The sequence below is a fragment of the Zosterops lateralis genome, assembly GCF_965231275.1.
Source record: "Zosterops lateralis genome assembly, chromosome: 1".
In the NCBI taxonomy this organism is placed as follows: Eukaryota; Metazoa; Chordata; class Aves; order Passeriformes; family Zosteropidae; genus Zosterops; species Zosterops lateralis.
In genome coordinates, this window is record NC_139762.1 from 16212754 (window position 1) to 16237146 (window position 24393).

A 24393-nucleotide genomic window follows, 5' to 3' on the forward strand; every position below is an offset into this window, starting at 1 on the left:
CAGTAGACATCAGCCAGAAGAATGAAGACAAACCAAGAAATGGTTTGTTCAAGGACTAGGAACATGAGAGCCCTCCACTACTTCCCTCTAGTTCCACATATTTCTGCAGCCTTCTGCAGTAACACTTCCTCTCAATTTATCAGGAAAGAGCTGGAGAGCCAGACAATATGACTGCAAGCCATGATAATCAAGATTAAAACCTCTGATTTTTCCCTAGAACTCTGAAATGTTCAACAGAAGTAACAACATAGAAGTCTATTCAGTATAGTTTCCTCATCTGTCAAAGCTTCTGAATGCTTTAAAGAAAAACACTGAAGAAGAATCTTTCATTTCTTCCAGTCTCTACCCATTCCAGTGTCAGCACAGCCACCTCTGGGATGCAAAGTTGGTAGAAAAAACCACAACAATATATTAAAGGAGACCTGGGCAGGAAATTAATAAATACCTAAATTAATGAAGCCACAGATAAAATTTAATATGCAAAACAAATACTTTTAACTTAGTAAGGATGCTGACTTCCATTGCAATATGAGGGAAGTGAGAGAGAGGTAGAAAGAAGTTAAATCATATGGATTTGGTTTTGGGTTTTTAAACTTACAGGAGTCTTAATTTTGGATTTTGTCTCCAGCAAATACCTGAAGCTCCAGAGTCTAAACAGCTACTGAAAATTCTGAAGCTGCAGACCTAGAAAGTATGTGCGTTAATCACTACATACATGAATTGCCAGAGATTGTCAGTAATTCTGGAGCTGTGTCAAAGGATAAGAGAAAACAGCTGTCGGACAGGAGAAACAAACTTCTTTTTTTTTTTAATGGAAGATTTCAAGCTGTTCCATTGGGCAAAACATCTTTGGAGTTCCTAACCAGAAAAAAGACTGGTTGCATATGTTACACAATTTAGAGTAATTCCATATTAGATCTCTTCCTAACACATGAAGACTCCTACCTTAATCTATTAATAAACAAATGAACTTAAAAATTATAAACTAAATAGACACCAAGCAACTTAGTTTACCTTAACAGTCCTGCTGAAAAACAGAAGTATATGCCGTGATAAAATAAATAATAATTTTCCATAGCTAGAAAGTTAATATGAGCCAATGCAATTGTCAAAAGAAATTTCAGAAAAAATCCACCTGCTAGTTGGGAACAGTTTAGAAAGCTTCCAGAATTGCCACATGGAGCATTTGTGGAGGAATTAACTGGTCAAAGCACATTCTAGTTGGGAGAAAATATGTTAGGAAAGCTAAAACTAAAGAACATTCTAAGTCCAAATTTTATTTCTAAGTTAAAAAAATCAAATTACAATATGAAATAAGAATCTCAAATTTGCAACTGTAAAAAAGTCAACCCAAGTATTAGTATATCAAGAATAAATAAAGATACCATATAAAAACTTAGGAATAAAACAGCTCCAATGCAATTTTTTTTCATTAAAAAGGTGGTTGCTTTCAATGAAATATTCTAATTTATTGTGTACAATAGATAGATGTGTTCATTGATACTTTAGACAAAGTATCTGGAAAAGGAAATGCCCCAAAACACAAGAACAAATTTTTAAAAACAGTCTTTGAAAATAGGAAAATAAAAAGGATAAAAAGCTCAGATGTGGACAATATTTAGAAGTAAAACTAAAGCATGTAGGAACAGGTCACACAGACTGTGGGTTGTTCCAGACACCCACGGAAAGACTGCTGCAAAGACAATCAATGAAGAATCAAATTACCAGCATGTAATTAATGCCATTCCACATGGCATTATGGAAAACAGGTTTAATCAAAATGGTAAGTTTGATGAGCTCAAGTATGATTAAATATATTAACACAGTTACCTCTGATTTCTTTAATATATTTGAGTTAATCACAGATGACATTCTGAGGCAGAGTTTTTTTGAGCAATATAAAAATACCAGAGCAGCTTACAGGCTGTAAACTGGTTAACTGACTGAATAATTATTCCTAAACAGGAAAGAGCCAAGCAGTGATCTGATTCATCCCAAATTTGATCAAAATGTTTTCATGAACATGGAAAATAAAGGATGTAGTCTCATTACCTGAGAAAACCTCATGATGACACCAACATACACAGGAATGATGAAGATAAAGAAGAGATAATCACATATATGATTTAAAAAAAAAAGGATATCAGAAAAGTCTGGTAAACCAGGCTTTTAAGAGATATTTGTTATTTGAAAAGAAAAAAACTCCAACAAACCAACAAAACAACAGCCCATTAGGAAGACAGAAAAAGAAGAGAGCAAAAACTCCCATGGAAAGTTCTTTTGAAGAGATAATCTGGACTGGAATAACTCATCCATTTCCAGACTCCATGGTTCTACCCAGGATGCTGACAACTTTGAAAGGTTTCAGGAAAGGACTGAAATATTAAAAAAAAAAACCTACCTAAGATTATTTCAGATAAGTATGTATTTTCACTGAAGAAAGGGTTAAGAGTCACATTTAACACAGCAAGAATAATACCATATGAAAAATTACTTAGTATTGCCAAGAATTTTTTGTAGGCTGACAGTTTAGAATTAAGACTGCATGTTTTTCTAAAAGATCCTCTTTTTAGTCTGGGAAGGACTTATAGACTCAATGCAAGAACAGTTAGAAACAGTGATTACTTTCTCCCACTGCTTGGCTAGGCTGGATGAAGATATTGGTCTTTTCTAGCACTGCAATACATTTCTTGATGATATGGCAGGCACTCCCCTGTTTATGCTAAGGAAGGGGCCAGATTTAGGCAGTGTCCCATCTTGTACCCTACAATTCTGCAGGCCAAGCAGCATCTCCTTTAGGTGACAAGAACTGAGAAAGAGTAGTCTGTCAGCACAGTGGTGTGCTGTTTGGTTTTGGTTGGTTTTTTTTTTTATTTTTAATACAAGAAATAAGATAACCCATGGTTTTCTGTGTAGAAGACCACGACTGCCCCTACCTGGGGAGTCCAAACCAAGAATGAACACAAGAAAAACCTGTTTTTCAAAAGAAGGTTCTATTTAAAACCCATGCTATAAATTACATGAAAGAAGGATTCAAAAAGTATCTGTTTTTTAATACAAGTAATTTCTCTAGTTTAAGCTCTTAAGACAAAAAAAGCATAAGGAGAATCCAGCAGTTGAATGTTCAAGTATGGTAAAAAGTCTCTGCATTGTCTTCCTCTGCAACTTTATATGGGCCTTGTTATAAGAGAACATGGAAAGAAATCTCCAATGCAAATGTATGCCTTTCTGTTCAGAACTGGTTTGAGGAATACAGAAGACAATCAATTCATGTTTGGTGTAAATAACGACGTGATTAAGAAAAAAATGTGCCAGAAAAAAAAACAACCAAAAACTCAAACAACTCTGCATGTACCTTGACACTGTGCTAGAAGGAAGCAGCTTGCTAAGAGAGCAGAACGTAGCTCACCACAGTCAATGGAAAGATGAACCTTTTTTGCTGTTTTCCTTTTAAGACAGATGGAATGAACAGTTCATTAAAGGACCTCCTGTCGTTACTGAAGGGTTATTATTAAGTTGGACTATATTGTTATCTTTTAGATACATAAAGCTGGAGAATGCTGTCACAACAAAATTAATAGGTGATCCAAAGTAAATAAGCTATATTAAATCCAGAGCTTATAGGAACGAGGAAACACACATTTCAGTTACTAAAAAAAATTCAGTCCAAAATTTAATGTTTAATTTAAAAAACTCATAGTACAAGATATTCAAAACCAGCGATGGAAGTGAATGTGGAAATGGTAAATATCAGTTGTCAAATTGTTTAGAATATATCCAGGATGCAATCATCATCTTCAACCCAGAAGTGAGTATCTGCTTCTTGAATTCACTGCCATTACCCATGCTGGTCAGAAAGCCCCCTGCTTGCAACACAGACTGTGGGAATGAGGAACCTAGTAGATTCCTTGTAGTACAGGAACCACAAGTGCCAGCTGGGAGGCAATGGACAAGGAAGTGTAATACAGCAAAGTTTGATTTGCATAGATCTATTGAGACCTTCCAGAGAGCTCTCCTTGTTTTCTTGTGGTTTTCTGCAGCTTGTTTCTTTGACCACTTCTGCCTTTGCATTTTTTACATCTGATCAAGGGAACCAGGTACAGTTTGCTCAGATCAAGGTCTAGTATTCCATTGCTCAGAGAACTTTGTTATGTTGCTCTGGCTGTAGAAAAATTTATATTTCTCATTATCTATTAATTCTTCAAATTGTCTATGATGGAACTGCAGAGGTACAGATATGATGTTGTGGAATACTTCACATGAAGCTTCTCTAACATTTACTGGAACAGCAGTGGAACTCTACTCCCAAGCAAACACAGCTAACTCTAATTTTAACTGCCACAAGTTGCTTTAGGAATGTACATTATTGATCTCAGTGTAATCTTCTGTCTCACTCCTCCCTCCAAAAATTAAATAGAAAGTTTATATAACATTTCACCTTCCATCTCCAAGGATGACGGTCATCAGAAATCAGAGAGCTTGATTCTTTCAAACTAGTACTACAGACCTTAAAGGAAGAAAGAGAGAGAAGCAGGAAGATGGGATAGTCAGAGAACAGAAGCAGGACATGCCAAGGCAAAAATCTTTTACACAGGGACTAGGGAAAAGTACTACAGGAAAGTCACCTCCCAGAAAAAAAGCATTTTTTTTACAGTCAGTAAATTAGATGATGTTATGTCTTACATTGTACATGCACATTACTTACAGGGAGGTCAGGGTACACAGCATTTAATTCTCAAATAAATGCTGTGTAGTTACATACTACTCCTCTTATACACCCTTTTTAGCAACTTAAAAGTTTCCAGTATTATAATAAATGCAATAATGTTTCCTTCCTTTAATTTCTCACCTATAGAGTCTAAAACAAATACAGAATTTTTAGAAAGGCAACAACAAGAGAAATAGTAGCAGAACGTATATTGAAGAAGAGTACACAGGATAGTGGCATAACATTGTTTCTTTAAAGCTACATTTACTGAGCTGGTTCATCAGTTAAGAGGATTATTAATTTTGTACATTAAAAAAAACACTGTTAAAATGTGCTTACTTGAAATTGTTGAGCATTTAAATTGTGCAGACTTTTGCTCACCTGATTAATAGGTAGAAAAGGATGAAATTTATGGAGAGCAGGTATAACAGGAGAGTAAGTAGAAGCATATACAGGTTCCTATGACAAGGACAGAAGCAGAGCAAAGAAATTAGAAAAGAACTGGTCTACCAGAAATGGAAATGGCAGAGAAATAACTCCTCTTTCCCCTTTTCCTTACTAAATCTTTTGATCTTCTAGAAATGTTTTCCATGTTGGAAAGCAGAGATCAAAAATGTTGTCATAATACAACAGCATGTTTATCAAAGCCATTCCATGCAGGAATTATCCAAGTTAGTCACAATATCACTACAACCCATCACAGAAAAAAAGCAGCACAAGCTGGAAGTTATACTTTTTTGTATTCTGACAATTTTTATATGTCTCTGTTTTCACGCACCATTTAATTGATGAACCATGTCAACCACAATGTGAGTAATTCTGCTGCAAGTTTAATCAGACCCTGCTAAACAGCAAGTCATCTATTTTCTGGATGAAAGGAAAGAATGCTCATTGAAACCGGGAGACTCAAAAGCCATCTGGAAGGATTTGCTAAGCCCAGAGTACTCAGTGGAGGTGAGTTCACCTTTCTAAACACAGCCTACAAATAAACCCTGCCCCAGAGCTGGGCTTACCCAAAGCTGATTAGACATGGCTTTATCATCTTTAATTCTTCTCCCTTTCTGCAGGTTAAAGCAAATATGGAACATGGCACAGAGGATGGATAAACACAGCTTATTTGAGTGGTTCAAAATGAAGCCTAATAATTAGTTTCAGCTTTGATGAGAATGTGATACAAGCACTTAGTGGATGTCATATAAGAACTGGATAAAACTATTACCACAGCAAAAGACTAATATTTTGCCTAAAAGTCACTCCACAAGGGCTTAGCCAAAGATTTTTACACACATCATCTCTGAGTAATTTTGAAATGTCTGTTCAGCCCTAGCCTTTAACACCAGTGCTTTCAGCCCTAGCCTTTAACACCAGTGCTGAGCTGCAATTTAAATGTAATATAAGAATTAAGTGTTTCAAATGTCAGTTACTGCTTTAATGCAACACAATGCAGCTGGTAATCACATTAATCAGGGCCTCTGTTAAAAATAGTTCACAATAAAATAGAAATTTTCATTCCAGTAAATCTTTCTATTTTGATATTATGGAAAGATTTTGAAGTTAATTAATTTTCTACTCATGAAGAAATCCAACAAACTACAAGTGTTCCATTCAGCCTAAGAAGATGAAAACAAAGATACTAAATCCAAAATATTTTTCCCAAAGAAAAGAGAATTTTTTTCCAGTAAGACATTCATCAGTGTACAGTTGTTCCCCTGATGTTAGAGCTATTCTTTGAATTGTCCAAATATGTTTTACCGCATATATAAATAATTTAAGAAGTCTCACAGCTTCCAAAAAATTTTCCTCCTGTGTGCAGCAATCATGAAAACAGATGCTGGACCTCCAAGTAAATCTCAAATTTCCCCCTCATCTGTATCTGTTTGAGTTAATTCCTTAGTCTCTTTTTTTTTTCCTGTTTGAGGTTGCTCTGTCAGCTTTTCCATGAATTTCATGGAATTTTTCTACAGTTTAGTCTACATAAAAATGAGTATAACACATTTGGATAAGTACCTCACCATGTAGACACCACGCAGAAGCATTTTGACTAGAAGTGATCAAACAGCACTATTTAATGTAGGTATTTTGTTAAGAGTATGAATCTCCCCACTTTTGAAACTTATATGAAATCTAAAGTACTGTAATAACTTCTAATTTCTGCAGCTATGCTTCAATAATCAAATCTCCAGAACCATTTAGGTAACTTTTTAAGAGAGAGAGAGAGAGAGACACACAGACACACAAAAAACCCCTAAAAAGGTGTGATTAATAAGAGCACCATACTGCAACTAAAAACATCAGGCATTGTTTTGAACCAGCAGGGCATGACAGAAGATTACACACCCTTACTGTTGATGCATGACTGCCATGAGTGGAAATTGTTTAACTAGATCAAAATTCAGTCATCAATAAAATTCCTGCATTTTTACTGTAATCCAGCAACAGAAAACACTGAAGATTCTCAAGTACACCAGAGTCTCAAAGTTCTACAAACAGACTTCAGTAGCACAGTGTTGCATGGTCTTCAAAGGGTAACAGCCACCACAGTGATTATTTATCAAAACCAGTATTTCTAGGTTTAAGTGCAACAAACATGGTGTCTTGTAAGCAGTGTGGTCCCCTTCGTAAAGGTTTACATATTTCTCATGTATAACGTAATGCACCAGCATCCCAAACATCAATATAGTTCACGGAATTGTGTATCTTACACACCCAAGTTTTCATCCATGGGCAGATATAAAAATCCTTTGATTTAGGCTCTAAATAGCCAAGAGCTAATATGAACTATCAGAGTGGGTGACGCAGTGTCACAGAAACTTCCCCTGCTAGCACTGTCATTTCAAAGCTTGTATCCCTCAAGCACTTCATGCTCCCTTACTTGCTTTAAAAGCCTGACTCGTGCTTGCTGAGTGAAGTTGCTGCACATGGTAACGAAGCAGGGAGGATTCGGGTGCTGAGGGGTGAGAAGAGAGAACAAAGGGTTTGTATCTGCCTACATCTTGGCAGCTGTTCAAAGCTTTTTCTCAACCCCATTGTCTTTAGCTGGAGTGTATTTGTTATCTGATCTCAACAGTTGTAATTTTGGAGACTAGCATGTTAAAAATGTGACCACAATTTTGCTCTCCTCCCTGGAACTATTTTGCTTTAGGATGTCTTTCAAACTAGCAGCTGGATTATTGAACAAGTCTACAGGGCAAAATCTAAACAATCTCCATAAACCAAACTGCAAAAATCAGCGTTATTCTTTTCTGTCCAGTTAACATGACTGATGACTCACATGTTCAGGCTCAGATTTATCCTCAATAATGACAAACTGTGTCCTCATTTGTAATGCACTGATGGAACAGGAGACTTTTTACTGTTTGCCTATACCGTTTAGTAGAAGCAGCATTTTCACAACTAAATAATTGAATCCAAACATTAATGTCCCCACTAGTAAATTTTGAAACACAAATTTTATTTTCACCTGTCCTCTGTGAAGTACTCCTTCAGAAATTAAGGGCTTTTGAGACAGCGTATTTCATCTGACTGAGAAGGGAAACAAGTCTACATTGGTCCTGTACTTTGAGCCAGGGGACAGTCCATTTTGAAGCAAATCTTCCTTTCTGCACTTTAGTTGACACTGCAGAATGCACAGACTTTTGCATGAAACCAAGCCCTGAAGTGCACTCCAAGATCCCCATGTAACACCACTGCTGCTAAAGACAGTCAGGCCACAGGACCAAACTAAATTTAGTCTGAAACAAAATTTCACTGAACTAAAACAAGCAAGTATGGCACAGTTAGCAGGTTCTCGGTCGTAATTATTCTGATTTACAGATCCACTCTTCCTGGGCAACCTAACTTACTCATGTATACATTAATCAGAGTGTGCTAACAATGTGGATCTCCCTTTCCTCTACATATTTCTACCCATTTCCCTCTCTATTCACTACTTGTTGTAAGACAGATAAAATCTTGGTCCTGCTAGTTCTGGCTATTCACAGCAAAGATCATGCAAGATAACCAAAAGCCAAATGGCTCATGAACGCTCCAGTACCTGTATTACCTCAGTGGCTCTAGGACTCAAATTTACTGGTGAAAAACCCAGTGTATGCACAAAGATAACACAGTGTTAGGAATGTCACATTTCTACAAACTCACCCATAAAACATCTGAATTAAGTATTGAGGCAATTTCAATGTGGGGGCATGGAAGGGGGAAAGGGAAGAGGGGCAGGAGAAAGGGCTTAAATTATTATCCCTGTAAAAGCTGCACAAGCCTTACAGACCCACTTACTAGTTCATTATCTCCTGATGTGAAAAGCCTGTAATCAGTATTGCATATCCCAGGACAGTGAAGACATTCTCATTAAATAATCTCTCATGTTGGGAGAATTGTTTTTTAAACAAGCCTGACAACAAGAGGAGTGCAGAAGCTAGCAGCTAATATTAGGCATGCCTGTCTAGTTGGATGCAGCTTCAAAAAGCAACAGCATTTCAAGCAAGATGTTTTTTCCCAAACAGGGAAAGACTTACCTTCTTCAACAGCTGCTCAACTTCTTGCATCTGCACACTACGATCAGCAACAGACACTTTTGCATACTCCTGCTTTTTGCTGAGCCTGCTCTTCCAATCTTCTTCACCACTCTTCTTCAGCAATGCCAACCTACAAGGAAAAGAATGCCAACAGGTAGCTTTAAACACTGTACTTCCCATTATCCTCAAAAGAGAACCTTATTGTTTCACTAATGCTGCATTCAAGATAATCTGAAATTAGGTTTTCTGGCATTAACAAAGTTATTTACATTTCATACATATATACAAAGCTCATAAACACCAAACCTTATACTGTACATGTTGAATGGCAATCATCTGTCAAAACAAAGACATCTAGACCTGAGACAGACACTCCAGTTAATTTGTACCATCAGTGGAAATTGCCAATACAGTCAAGGGAGACCAAGGTACAACACAGATCATCCTAAAGTAGATATATTAAAAGGTCAGATTAATAGCTGCTTTCCCCCCCCTCCCCATTCTGTCACTAAGGCACAGCAAGTGAGTAACTTGGCTATGGATACTTATCCTTAGATGTCCAAAGTTAAGAATATGTATCATACCTTTGGTCTTCATTGTACTCATTAAAAATTATTTTAAAAATTATTTTCTTTAAAGCCCAAGAAGAAAGAGGTCTGTTCAGCAGGCATACACCAATTAGGTCTCATCATGCACATCAAAGGATAACTCTGCAGTTACTGCTTTCATTACAACTCCAGGGGCTGAGGTTACTTACCAGATTCCCTGGGATGACTTTGTATCTCCTTGCTTAGCCCAGGCATTGCTGTGACACAAAATCAGCAGCACCACTGCACTAATAACTTGGTGCTAACTACCCTACAGCTGTGAAATCTATCAGCAAGATTCAACTTGTTTAAAGGAGGTCTTATATTTAAAACGTGGATTACAATTGATAGCAGGAAGTGTGATCTTTTCAAAGCACTGTTTCCTAACCTTGAGTAAAATTCTGAATGCAGTAGAAAGGCCTGACTGGCTGCAGTGGGGACAACACGTAGATTCACTTTGCTAGAATTATATTTGTCCATACAAACCCTGAGTTGGCCATTTTTGGGATAGGGGAAGTCAGACACCAATATGAGGTCTATACATGCATGATGATCTTCAGTTTACCTTCCTCAAAAATAAACATTTATATGAGTTTTCTAGACTTCAGAAATCATTCTTAATAATCCATAAAATGTTTATCTGCAGCACTTGTGCAAACAGTTGCATTGATCTACTAAATAATTTTAGTTGAATTAAGTCTTACAACATACCTTTCCCAAATCTATGGCTTTTCAGCAAAACCCCTAATCCTACTAGTAGTTGAATGGGTTCAGTAGTTAAACCTTTTCTGACCACAACATATGGAAATTATTTTTCAGAAATGTGATTACTGTTATCCTCACACCAAATCTTGTCTGGAAACTCTAAGGAGAAGGAAAGGGTAGAACCAAAGAGGTCTAGGCAGAAGTCAAGTTTCATGTAGCTGCTTCCTGCAAAAATCCAGGGAGTACAACCATGCTACTGACCTATTTGGGGATGATCAGTTGGGCCTAAGGCAGTGACTTGAGAAAAATAAAGAATGCAGAAACCAGTAAATCTACAGAATACAATGGCAGTAAGAATGTTAGTATTCAAGAAAGCAGTTATTTCCTCTCTTCCTGCCCAGGCAGGCAGTGCTGGCAGGCTTCACATTGCCTGGTTGCTTCATACCTCACAGCACGGGATGAGTAGGGGTGAGAAGGACTCACAATAAGGAGCTGAGGTCATGGTCATTGTTTGCAGAAAGGACACAAGATTTCACTGCCCAGAACTAATCTTCTGGAGTGCATCCATGCATGTGTGTAACTGTGGAGGAGACCAAGATGGGACTGAATTTCCATCATGCAATGAATTATCTTCAGTAGCTATGTTCTCTCAAGTCAGTTTTGCTTAGAAATGATCTGTGATAATTGAAAGCTGGAAGGCATATTGGTCAGCTTTGGTCTAAGCTGGGTTTGTTTTTAAAAATGTTTACAGCTACTCGGCGTAGAAGGCAGGGGGAAAAAGGTGGGTGGGGTTTTTCTTAAGCTAACATTACCACAGGATATATGCTCTAAACCTTTGACCTAAATAGCCTGCTTGATCAGGGAGAGAAAAATCTATAATTCTAAGAATACTTCTGTGTCTTTGGAGATTTTGTTTTCTTCTCTGTCATAAGGATGGTTTCACACCAGCCCTCTATTCTTCACTGGTATGTATAATGAAACAACTGACTCCTACAAACTAGAACACACATTTGTGATTTTGAGCAATGAAATCACCACTTAAAAGAAGCATGTATGCTCTATATGCCAATAAAAACTTCACTGCTGTGTAAAATCTAAAGCCACGCATTTCTTTCGAACAATGGAAGTGGCAATAAAGTCAGACTGCCCTGACTCAGCAACAACTGAATGCAGGACATCCTTTCATATGAATAAGGATGGAAGAACTTCTGGATTGGTTCCTAAAAGCAAACATACCAGCTCGGTAGTACAGACCAGCTGATTCTTTGGAAAGTCTCAGAAAATAAGGCAAATATTAGGTCCAACCCTCAGATTTGTTTAAGGCCTGCTGCTTACTAGTTTCATTGCATACCTCTAGTTTTCCACTTTTTATAAATAATGAATAATCATTCATTAGTCACTTTCACAGTTAAGACAGACTGCTTTTGTCCCCAAATGTTTCTTTACCAATATGAAGAAAATAAGCTCTACTCTTTTCTTGAAAGAAAAAAAGCTTTCAGTGTGTCTCCCCATCTTTGATAGCTTGCTCTGCATCCTTCTTTCACCTGCTAATGAGATAGACTTTGTGGCATCAAGACAGAATGATCCTCACCCCAGAGGTGTCAGGGGGGCCTCAAAGCAAAAGGTTTCAGAGCTGAAGGCAAAATGCTGGATAGTGAACACTGAAGAGAAACAGAAACGAGATCTGAACAATGGTTTTGCCTAAACAAAGAGAGTTGCATGAGAGGCCTTGGCAAAAATCCTGGCAAAAAATGTCCAAAATGACATGTCTTTCTTCTGTGGCAATATTTTAGTATCTTAAGTTGCTAGTCCTCTCCTTGAGCTAGAATAAACTTGACACAGGCTTGGTTTTCACATGTTCTTGGTTGAATCTGACCAGTTCTTTTTGGATAAATCGTAAGTCCTGGAGGGCAATATGAGATATATAACAACAGAAAGGAAGTTAGTTGACTGCTAAAAGAATGCACAAATTCAATATAGTGGGGACGCAACTCCATAAGAAAGTATTGCTCAGGCATCCGTACATCAAAAAAGGTTGAAAACTAAGTTTAAGCTAGATTCTTCCTGAGAAGGTGAGAATGATGGCAAGAGGTTCACCAGAAATTAATCAGATGTAGCTTTTTAAAATGGTAATCATGGCATACATCTGAGTTCTAGAGTGGTGCTGACAGGATGGCCTTTGGTCTCTTTAAGTGCACAAAGACAGAAGAAGAGAGTATAGCATCTTTCCTCCTTAAAATAATAATGATTTTCATTCTCCTATATAATATAGGTAATTCTGAAAATGTCAGCCATACACTCACTCTATAAGGATAGTATTAGTTCAGTGAAGCAAGTCTTTGTGGAAAATCACTTTCGTCCAGACCAGCATTCATGCATCCTGCCCAAATACTATTGCATGTGTGGAAAAGTTGTTCTTCCATAAGGTGAAAGAATGTCTGACACAGCCAGAAAAATCCACTGGATGGGAAGATGAAGCTAGTGAATGTAAAAGGAAAAAAAAAATAAATATCAAAGCGTAATAGTTAATCTTTAGCAGAAATGTTCTTTGATGTTTATGAATACTTGGCATTAACTACAGCCAAGCAAAAGAAACTTACTGGTTGTAGTCTTTTAATTATGGGGCAAGAAGTAGACTACTGTGTACTTGGGAAGGCTTAAACGTTTTGATACCAGCTCAGTCATTTACAGATGTTTGTGGAATCAGGGTATACAAATTCCTGACAAGACAGCAGGTATTTTGTTTTGTCAGCTCTAGAACTGAGTAGACAGTCTCAGGAGTCCTAACAAAAGTGGTTCCTGATTGTGTGACTGACAGGCTTCAGCTCCTCAAGAAATCAACTCAGCTGAGGCATTAAAGTTAGGACTGAAACAGCTGCTAAAACTTGGATCTTCCCCTCCCTCTGACCTTTTTCTCCCCACCAGGACCAGGGGTGGTAGATCATTTACCACCTATAAACCAGAAGTTATTGGTATTAAACCTCATCTACCAAGACAATGAGCATATTTACAGGAGAGGGATGGGGATGAAAGTTGCTTTAAACAAAACAACAGTAAACTGAAAAAGGTAAGTACAACCTTCAGAAGGGGCACTAAGACTGCACAGCTGCTGTAGCTGCCCCTGCACCCCCTTGTGTACAGGGGTTGACAGGGAGTGGGCATCCTCTGTAAAGGAGAATTACTCACATACCTCCTAGAAAAACATGAATTTAAGAAGCACTCTTTGGAATCATGTTTGAAAGAAAACAAAAAGGTTCAGAATTCCTAATATCACACTCTCCTCAGTAAGTGAGGGAATACTTTTACACAATGGAAGTTTAATCAGGCAGCTATTTTCATTTATTGGTTGTGCTTTCACTGCAGAAAAACTGAAGTAAAGATAGGTCAAATAATCATCATTCTACTCACTGGACTGCTACCAGTTTGGGACTGAATTTATACTCTCAAAGTTTTAACTAAGTTAGAGAAACTTTTATAAGTACTCCAGCAGCTACTGGCACTTCAATCCTGAACTCCCACTCTCTGCACAAGTGCAGGACTTAACATTTTGTTTCAGATCAGAATGATCTTGTGTTGGAAAAAGTATTTCTAGTACTCCTATAAACCTGTTCAACTTTCTACCCTTTTAAAATCCCTACAGTAAGTTCTGAGAAGTCAAAATAGCAACCATATACTTCTGAAGTATTGGGGCAATATCAGAGAGTCTATCTGTGACTCCCTCTACTCAGCTTAAGGGACTCCTGTAGACCAACCAGAAATGGTTATTAAAATAAACCAGAATCGCATAATACCTGTTGTAACTGAAAGCAGAACCTGGAGAAGTATATTGAGTATATAAGTATAAATGTGATTAAAACATGTATATTTTACAACTTTAATTTTCTGAAGTATTTATTGATTATTCAGGTGGCTCTTTCAAAATCAGGTTATTATGTTCTCTTGAATGATAATTCTCATTCACCATCATCTGTTTTATAAGCATGTGAGGCAGATTAGCTGCATGTTTCTGCTGTTAGTAATAATAAGCCTAATAATCATACTTAGCTCTTTTAGAAAGTTTTAAAGCTTCTTTTTATGCCATCATCAATATAACAACTGTATTTATAGGGATCATTAAAAAAAGAAAGAGACATTTAAGTACCTTTCCTTAATTGACATCGTTTTGCTGGAATTATCAAGGACATCCTCAGCTGTTTGTGCTTTGCTCTCTCCCATGGAAAACATCTCACAGGAATTCTTATAAAATTTGCCTTCCAATTGTTCAGAGAGCTCCTGCAGTCTACAGGATGCTGCAGCTGCTGTCTGTGAAACTGTCCTCATGGCTGATGTGCTGGTGAGTTCAGAAGAAGGTTCAGCATGGTCTGCCCATTCAAAAGAGAAGTGCTGAATTAGTTCTATTCTCAAGGACACTTTACATTACTAACACTGAAGAAGCAAATCTATATTTTAAACATTCACATCACATACTACTCTAACAGGGAGAAACTCCTGGCTGAGCTAGAGCACAAAGATTAATTGTGCAGTATTACTTGCTGCAGGGACTAGCCATTTGTGACTGATGTTCACATGAAGCCACAGAACATCATGTTCAATACACAATTCTGAACTTCATATGGATGAGGCACAAACTGCTGCTCCCATCATCACACCAACAGGAAAATGAACAGATGAAAGTGACAGGGAACAAAGAGCAGGGGAAGAGAAGCAGACAAAATTTAAACAAGAAAATTAACTATTTGGTAAAGCAATTTAATGCTCAAGTAGCATAGTGGGACATTTAATAGCTTAATAGAGGTATTATTTTCTAGGCGTTTGTTGCGGGCTTTTTTGGGTTTATTTTTTCAAGCAGCAATTAAACCACAGGAAAAAACTGCCTTGGTGAAAGATAAATGCACCATTACAGTTATACTTAAAGAAATATAAGTGATCTTCATTTTCCTTTTTGAAATATTATAAGCACAACACCCCTCTGATATATGACTGCTCCTATTATATCCCAGTCTTCATCTCCCCTGCAGTCATCAAAGGCTAATTGGATAGAATGGATACTGCTTTAGAGGAATACAGGCAGAACTGTACCTTCCTCTGTCTGCCTGTGTGAAGACAATTATATTCAAAATAAATTAACTTCACTGGATGAACACAAAAATGCTTTTAGTGCTACAGGATACTGTGATCCTGTCACCCATCACAATAAAACAGAAAAGTAATACGACATCCTTCTAAATTCAACAGAATAGAAGGACTTATGCAATCACCAAATTCACTGTTTATTTCCAAAGTACTTTATTTAAAGATGGGCAAGTTTATTTTTTAAGTTTAAATTATGCTGTGGATATAAAAATGTAATTGCTCTGAGAATTTCCTGGTTTGTATTTCATCACCACATTAAAAAGAAGACAATATTAGTTTTGAAAAATTAACTATCTGAAAATTATCCACCACCAGTTATGCATGCACATATGTAGGTAATTCCTAACCACACATGCACAGTAAGGCAAAAATTACAGGCAGAAAATTGACCCAGAGCAGTGAGTTTGTTTGCTCAGCATTTTGGAGTGCAGAGGCAAAAGTAAAAAAAGGAAAGAATAAATCTTAGGTTCAGGATATAATACCACTTATTTCAAAATAAATAAATCTGAATAAAACTCTGCTATCTCTAACGACTGAAAAATTGAAGAATAAAAAATAAAAACCTCTATTTGTAAAACTTAATACTTCACAGATATTTCTATACCTCTAAGCAGTGTTAGAAAAAGGAAACATAACCAGCCTTGATAAAGCTTGAAACACCATTTGCTGAATGAGACCACACCAACAGCAAGTAATTACCACACCTCTTTGCCAAGTCTTTCTTTTCATAACACTTTCCAAAGCCATCTTTTCTTCAAAGGACTGGCATTTTTTGTCTTCCCATTTACCTTGCATGCCAGTATCGATTTCCTTCTGTTCCAGAGGCTGAAAAAGTGCTTGTGAACTAAACAGTTCCAAGCTACCCTTCCTCAGGAAGCTGTATGTTGTCTCTTTATGGTGGTCTCCTGTTTTTTCAGGAACAGGATGTGTGGTTTCTTCCTCAAAGGAGCTGTACTTTTTAATTTCATTAGCTTCATGTGCTGGAAACCTCTTTCTTTCTTCTTCATGTTTCTTTGATGCTCTTCTGCTTTCTACTGCTTCCATTGAGGGCTGCCACTGTTCAGACTTGTGTGTGCGTTTTCCTGATGAGTCCAAACTTTCTGCTGTAGGGTGGAACCTCGTGGCAGCACTCACACTTCCATCAGTCCCTGTCTTCCCAGGCACATCCCCGTACAATGGAGCAAGGGCAGCGGCCATGGCTGAAATTGATGTTGCAACTGCAGATGACAGGGGAGCGATCTTTCCACTTTCATTTTGTACCTATGACAGGAAAAAACAGAAAAAAACCCCAAATCTAAAAAACTCAAATAGGGCTTACAAGCTCTAAAATTATCAGTTCCAAAAACCAGCCTAATTGCATCAGTTCATCAAAGGCATTTTCATTTAATATTGCACTCTATCAGTACAGACCACAACAGGTAAGGAAAGCAACAGTGTAATTTGTCTGCAGATAGTTATTCTACCCAAAGTGAAAACAACTGCATGTGAACAGCAACCTTTAGTAACGAGGAGTGTGTGTGGAACATGCAACATAACATCATGTCAGGGCTGAGGACCTGCAGCAGTGGGGGAAGGAATTAGTTCAGGTTCCAGATGCCGGATGACATGCCATGTGCCCAGGCTAATCAACTCTGCATCTCAGCAGGACTCATTAGCTTTGGCACAGCTCTGCTGTCATGCAGCTCTGCAGCTTCCAGGTCTGGTGACTGCTCAGTGCCAGGGAGAGACTGTTCTGTGCTGTCCTCACCCAGGGCAGGCATTCCTGATGCTCCTGCCACATAAATCACCTGCATACAGGACTTTTTCAAATATAAACATTGGCTGTCATGAGCAAAATATTTGAGCTTAAGAAGCATATTAAAAATACTTTCAAATTTATTCTTCCCGCCCCCACGGTGGAACAATTGTCTTTTCTACTCTTCTAATGTAATAATTTTGTAAAATTCTCCTAGATGCAGTTAAGATGCATTTTTTTTTCTGAAATGCAGAACTCTCCTTTATCTTTTCCAAAGGAGACAAAAGCTATGAAAGAGAGTGACAAACATGCCTCATACACATCTGGAGAGCATTTTTTGGGTTGTTTTCTTAAACTGCAGAGCTAGTGAACAGTGTTCAAAAGGACAGTCAAGATCACACCAGTAGGAGGAAGTCAGCTCAGAACCTTAAATATGCATGCAGCTTCCATAAAACATGGACAACAGTCATTCATTAAGCAAACTGGAAAGCAGAGCAAAGACTATGTTAGCTCAAATATTCCAATGCAAGATTAAGAAAATAGTTACCAGATTATTTTTTTTCCATTGCATCTATCAGAATTAGAAATTTAGAGGAGATCAGAAAAATGAATTCAGTTTTAATTACAAGATACTTATATTTTAAAATATGTATTTTGGGAACATAACCTCTAGTTATCTATTTTGATAGTTCTCTTTTGCTTCTTCCTAGAAAAACCATACCCACATCTCGAAACCCTTCAACACTCCAATGAACTGTTCACTATGGAAAATCTTTTTGAAAATACACTCCCACTGAGCTCACTTCAGAGTCAACTCTGATTACATTTGCTAGGTTCAGAAAGATGACACAACATGCTTCCTCTGATTTTCCTTGCTTGAAAAGCATGTTTGCTCTGTAAGTCGGACAAAGTAATGTGTCTGTCACTTCTTCCCCATCTGCTTCAGCCCTTTTCCATTCACCACCTTACTGCCCCCCAAACAAGTTAGTGACACAACCATTAACAAGGCCATGCTGTGACAGTGATTGGCATGTGGAAAGTGAATGGAAAAAGGACTATGTAAGGTCTGGAAATCTCATTTAAATAAATCTGTCAAGCACTTATTACTACTGCATGTGCAAGCGAACTAGGCATAAAGTACAATTATAATCTGTACAGCTTTGCACCAATATGTTTAGAGAAATCCTGCTTTCTCACTATCCTGTTATTATAAAATATGGAAAATATATAATCATGAAAGAAGCATATAGAAAGAAAAGGGTAATAACTTTCTAACACTCACATTTATCCAAATACCTAGAAATATGACATGCACAGGAGTTGTGCTTCACTGTTAAAGTGATTTCTTTTAAAGCTGTAATGAAAAGGGACTGATGTTTCTGCTATTGTCAAGAGATCTAAAAGACCACTTCTGGGGCACTATGCTAAAGCTTTACTAAAAAGACATTCCTTTGCAGTTCCAATTAGATGAAGTATTCCAGAACAGGAAGCCAAATTTCACTGCACGCATTAAAAAATTTCTTTCTGACTTCCTGAATTTCAAAAGTATTCTGCTTTTAGAGGAAAAAAATACAGATAAAAATCAATGCCTCCTCCCCAAGGAAAATGACAGACTATGTCCTTACTAATACTGGAAGTATATTGTGCTTTCAGAAAAAAGCCTGAAAATTGCACATGACAAAGCTCCAAACTGCCCTGAAAATACACCTAAAGCAAAATTATGTGTGTCTCAGTTTTTACCCCTTTGATCAGGAATTTACTTTTCGACATGTAATACTCTAGTGGAAGTGACACACACTGTGAAAGGTACAATCTGCACTAGGCAGGAAGTCAATATAATCTAAAATTACTTGAAAAAGAAGAAAACCATACCAAAAATTTTGAACACTATAGAGAATGTTGTTCCTCAATGTCAGAAGGCCACTTCCTGATAAACCTTTTCCTCTGTGCATAGCTCAGAGCAAAGGAAAGACCAGCCTTTATGGTGTCTTACACTGAAGCTCTTTTCTCCAATAAAAACAAATGCAACAGAGCTATGATGGCACTTACCTGCTCAACTTCTCCAAGAGTGACTGGCTGAGTCTGGTAACGAGCATTCATCCTCCTGTGCCTCATATCTCCCCGATTCCTTGTGGAGATGGCCCTGGATACTGGTTGAGACAGTTTGTTAAACAAAGCCATCTTTTCTGCCAAACTTAAGGTGGAAGAATCTGGTTCCTCAGACTGATCTTGCCCCATCGCCTCTTTGGCTGCTCTTATCTCCTCTTTAGCTAGAATTTTTTGGTGTGCTGATGCCTGCAAGCTGAAGAAGAAGAACTGGAAATTAGTTTTAAAAAAGCCATTGTGCAGTTTTAAAATCTCAACCTCATAGAAGCAGAAGATCTGCACGTGAAGCACAATAGCCAATGTAATATAGCAGCCTAAGTGGGTATGCAGTGGTTCAACATTGGCATGATGAATTCTAATTCAACAGCTGAAGATGTAAAAAAAAGTTATATTTTCATTTATTAATTCATTTGATTAGGACACAACATTTTTTAAAGAGGGAACTCAAGATTGAAGAGAGATTTGATAGACAAATCTCTTTATACAGAGTGGAGAGCTATGGAGAGACATTTAAGATGCCTTTAAGGTCCTACAGTGCAATTTATATAAAGTTCAATTTTACTGAAGGCAACTCGTGGACCATATATGATAAAAACATTTAAAAGACAGACTTAAATTCCAAGTTAGTGCCGCTTTTAAGTTAGAATGAATTGCAATGACTCTTCTAATCTGAAGTGAAACAGAATTCAGACTGTCTTTTGTTTTGAATTATCTGGGATCAGCAACAAAAATTAGTTTTGAAACATAGTCCATTGATTTTGAAGATTGACCAATGCTGAAGGCAGACATATTCATTCATAAAAGCTGCAATTGCATTTGTCTCTACAACAATGTATTTTATTCACCTTTTACTATAAAAGATTTTATTGTTCAACTTCTTCCACATTTACAGAATTAGTAGTATTCTCTGGGTTTTTTTTTTTTTTTTCTGTCATGGTCTCTGCTAAAATTCTTTCATTCAGAATAGTCAAACAGTATTCTGCAACTTTACCTATAGGTGGTGCAATTTCTTATATTTCCTTTAATTTTGCAAGCTAAAAAATATATGTAGAGACAGACAAAGGACATGTACTCCTTGTGAAATCAAGCACTCAGCTGTGCTATTTTCATCTCAGGATGACATTACCATACAAAAAAAAATTACAAGAGCAAAGAAGGTTCTGCTACATTTGCTCACATGCAAATTAATTTATTTCAGAAGAAGAATACACCTCTACAACAGGTTAAGTGTGGTTAGAAGGGTCCTGAAAACAGACGTTTGACAAAAAAAAAAGCTGCACTGCTTTATCATGCAAACATAAATGAAGTTGACAAATGTTTTAAATATTCTCGAAACAAGTATTGACTTGACACATTGAAAAGGCATTCAAGACTTTAAAGATGCATCTGCTATTGAGGAATCTTGTGCTCCATGTAACATGCATGTTTACCCCCCCAGTACCTGGTAGGTTGTACAGTGCTCTTAACTACAGTGGGACTAGGTACTCTTGTCACTACTGAGTGGGTATTCACAGAACGTGAAGCAGGGGTAGTTTCACTTTAAAGAATTGCCAAGGAGGGAAAATTCACAGGGAGAGAGAAGAAAAAAGCATTAAGAAAAGCAATACATTAAGTGTTAACTACAGAAAAGACCAAACCAAAACAAAACAGAAAAAAAACCAAACAGCAATCATTTTTTAATTAACTGAGTTATCTGCTGTGACATTTGCAAAATAATTCCAAACACTTTGAAAGAACTAAAAACCTAGAGGAGCAAACAGGCTGTCTCTTGAAGTTATTTTTAACCCATAAAGTAAGCTACCTTTTAGATGACCACTAGGTGAACATCCATTCAATTCACCGTTGTTTAATTTTCCCCCCCAAATGATTTTCCCTTTTTCAGGAAAATGTCATGATATATGACCAGAGTGCAAGAAAGCATTTCCAAAAAGTACCTTTGAGATTTCAGAGTGCAAAAAGTTCTCCCCAATACACATACATTCCATAAGAAATTGTACAGATTTCCCTCAGCACAAACTATCTTTTTTATTTGGGTTATGAAACAATGCTATGATTAAGCTCGTTTACCTAATCCACAAGTTCCTAAACTTTCTGCCAAATTACAGTTCAAACAAGTTATGCTTTACTAGTCCCTCTACATTTAAAAAGGAATTTCAATATAGTTTCTCCCTTGTGGCTCTCAAGGCCCTTAGCAATAAATGTTTTCCTCGCTACAAAGTTACAAGCACCACAGATACGGAGCTTATTCCCAGATTTGAAAGCAGAGCCAACACATGCACAGGACTTACGTAGCTGCAATGACCACCTCCTCACTGGTAATGGGTTGTGTGTGAGACCTGTCCTGCAAACGCCGCAGCCTCCTCTCTACTGCCGAACTTCTTGCAGGTGGTTTGGGAATATTTTTCATTTCAAATGATTTTTCCATTTCCTAACAGGACATATGTCATATTAAAACCATGGAAGAGAAGTTCTGAAACAATACTTTCCTTCTGAGCTTTCTTGCATGCACAGCAGTGAAGTTCCCAAATGCCTATCTCTGAATTAGAAGCAAGATGCAGCTGCACAGCATGCACCATGGACTTAAAACTAACTACATACTTCTCTCTAAATGACATTCTTAAAGCAGGATTTAGAGCAATAAGTCTACTGTGCAGGTAGGGAAAGAAGTAAAATGAAGTTACATAGCTTGAACTTGGTTAACTGCATTATACTTCATTCTAATGCACTTTGGGTTCCTTCAGCATCTTGTATTTGAAATGTTTAATTCAACATCCTATTTAGAAAACGCAATACTCACTCTAAAAAGAAGTCTCTTTGCAGCTACACTTAGTTTGGCTCGGTCATCCAACTTTTCTTCATCTACACAAAAGGAAAAAACAAAAAGGAGGCTGAACATAATGAATCAATCTCATATTAAGAGTAGTGTTTTTTTAATATGAATGATTACAAACCAGCAAATAAGCTGGCTGTTTCTCACATTTAACAAAAAACTTATTGTGAACCCAGCTGTATAAACTTTACCTGTTTTTACATGTATTGCATAAAATGAGAATTCTTGACATGATTTGCAAAAAAAAAAGACTTGGCTTCAGGACAGTTCAAGTCCTTTCAAGCTATCTGAACAACATTTGATGAATAATCAAACTTATTGCATCAGTCTATGAAAACACATGGACTAAGAAAATAAAGGCTGCTTTAAGGGTCAATGAAGAGTACTGAAAATCTATCTTTTACTAGCTGACCATTCTGATTACCACCTTGTATCCCCATTTCTAAGAGGCTAAACTGATATCCTCAGGAGCTGAAATCAGGATTCTCCAGATCCAAGAGCCAGCATCTCAGAGCTGCAAGGGATATCAGCTTTCAAATAGCATAAGGCATTAAATCTAAATATAGCTACTCATGAGATTACCTACTTAATTTGTGCCAGACTTGCCAAGGGTGACAAGAGGGAAAGAGAAGCAAGATGGCAGACTGAATTCTGTAATTTAATAACCTGCATTTTGCAACTTCCTTAGCCAAAAAACAAGCTAGCAACATCAGTTTGACATTACACTAAAGGCTTTCTTTAAATTATAAGTCCTAGACCAGTGATTAAAACTGACCAATGATTGATTTTTTCCCGACAACTAGCTTATTTACTGTCTAAATTAGGGTAAAACCCAACCCCAACTATACTGAAAAGTTTCAAGCCATTCTCTGCTTGACTCCCATTTGAAGTTTGGTATCCACAGAAAGACTTTAGGACTGAAATGAGTTTGAAATCAAGTCTGTAGTAGACATGCCCCAAGGAAAAGGGGTATTTCATATATATCACAGGTAAAGATACTTTCAAGTGGATTTTGTTTGCATTATCAAACAGTTCTTCAGTTAAAACAAAATAAAACATATCAGATCCCATTTCTTCCTTGGAAAACATACAGCAACATACCGTCAGCAGTTGGTATTTCTGCACACAAAATTGACCTAGTGAAAAATTATCAAACAGAAAAAAGTTAGCTGGAAACAAGACATCAAAAATGAAATTCAAATTCAATCTGAAGTAGCAGGACCTCAAAGTCTAGTGAGTGGGAGAATTTATCTGTTTTTCAAGTTTCAGCAGTGTCCACTTGGGAACATTCTTTAACAAAGCATAAAGGCAAGCAATTGCAGCCGAACTTAAATACAGTAAAGGAAAATAATTTCTAGCTCACCTTTCAAAAAATAAAAGTCTAAGATTTGCTGCCAGCTTTTTAACATAAAATAGGTAGCTTTGGTGGTTTACAAAGAGAGTAAATGATAAAGCAGAGTAGATGGAAAGGAAACCCTTCATGTAAAACCAAAAGCATTTAACATTCAAACCAGACAGCTGCAGTACTTCATGACGATTCACTGTTCACTATTTCAAATGGGAGGAATTTGCAATAAATTGGTTTTGTTGGGGGGGAGTAGTTTGGGTTTCATTTTATAAGAAGCTATAATAAATACTTGACTGTTTTTAAAGACAAACAATAACCTTGCAAAACGTTTATTCTAGTATATGAACAAATCTTTCCACAACCTTGTTAATATCCACCTGTGCCAGAATGCTACACAGAGCTACATACGTGCCTACCTATCTGTCTCCTTTCGTTCTGCTGATGTTATAGGTTGAGTTTTAAATCTCTCAGAAGTCTTTCTATTTTCACCAGGAGTGAAATAGCGCCTGGCCTTTCGTGGCCCTTTTTCACGGTCCCCATTGGCAGACACAGTACTACCTGCTGCTGACATCTCAAACCGAGATTCACTTTCAAATCGCACGACAGAGAGCGCATAGGAAAGAAAATAGGAGAGAGAAGTAAAACATAGATGTAAGCATCTCAGCAACTCCCCAGAGACCACTCTGCATGCTCCTCCGGTACCATGCGCAGACGAACACATTCCAGCTAC

The 24393-nt window shown here is 37.2% G+C and overlaps 1 protein-coding gene across 13 annotated transcripts in view; it reads right to left on the minus strand.

Annotated features, from left to right (window-relative positions):
- The window catches only part of SVIL (supervillin), a 101260-nt gene that overhangs the window by 20502 nt on the left and 56365 nt on the right, over nucleotides 1-24393 (minus strand). For 5 of the 13 annotated variants that reach the window (XM_083858222.1, XM_083858217.1, XM_083858226.1 and 2 more), the window contains 12 exons: nucleotides 24080-24250; nucleotides 23417-23451; nucleotides 22283-22344; nucleotides 21774-21913; nucleotides 20927-21022; nucleotides 19429-19681; nucleotides 17927-17950; nucleotides 16349-16904; nucleotides 14653-14872; nucleotides 9220-9349; nucleotides 5090-5167; nucleotides 4439-4507 (listed from right to left, as the gene is read on the minus strand). In XM_083858222.1, the coding sequence (XP_083714348.1) occupies nucleotides 4439-4507; nucleotides 5090-5167; nucleotides 9220-9349; nucleotides 14653-14872; nucleotides 16349-16904; nucleotides 17927-17950; nucleotides 19429-19681; nucleotides 20927-21022; nucleotides 21774-21913; nucleotides 22283-22344; nucleotides 23417-23451; nucleotides 24080-24250 (1834 nt within the window). The remainder of the gene's footprint in view (nucleotides 1-4438; nucleotides 4508-5089; nucleotides 5168-9219; nucleotides 9350-14652; nucleotides 14873-16348; nucleotides 16905-17926; nucleotides 17951-19428; nucleotides 19682-20926; nucleotides 21023-21773; nucleotides 21914-22282; nucleotides 22345-23416; nucleotides 23452-24079; nucleotides 24251-24393) is intronic. The other 8 variants (XM_083858225.1, XM_083858223.1, XM_083858227.1 and 5 more) reach the window with 8 other exon arrangements.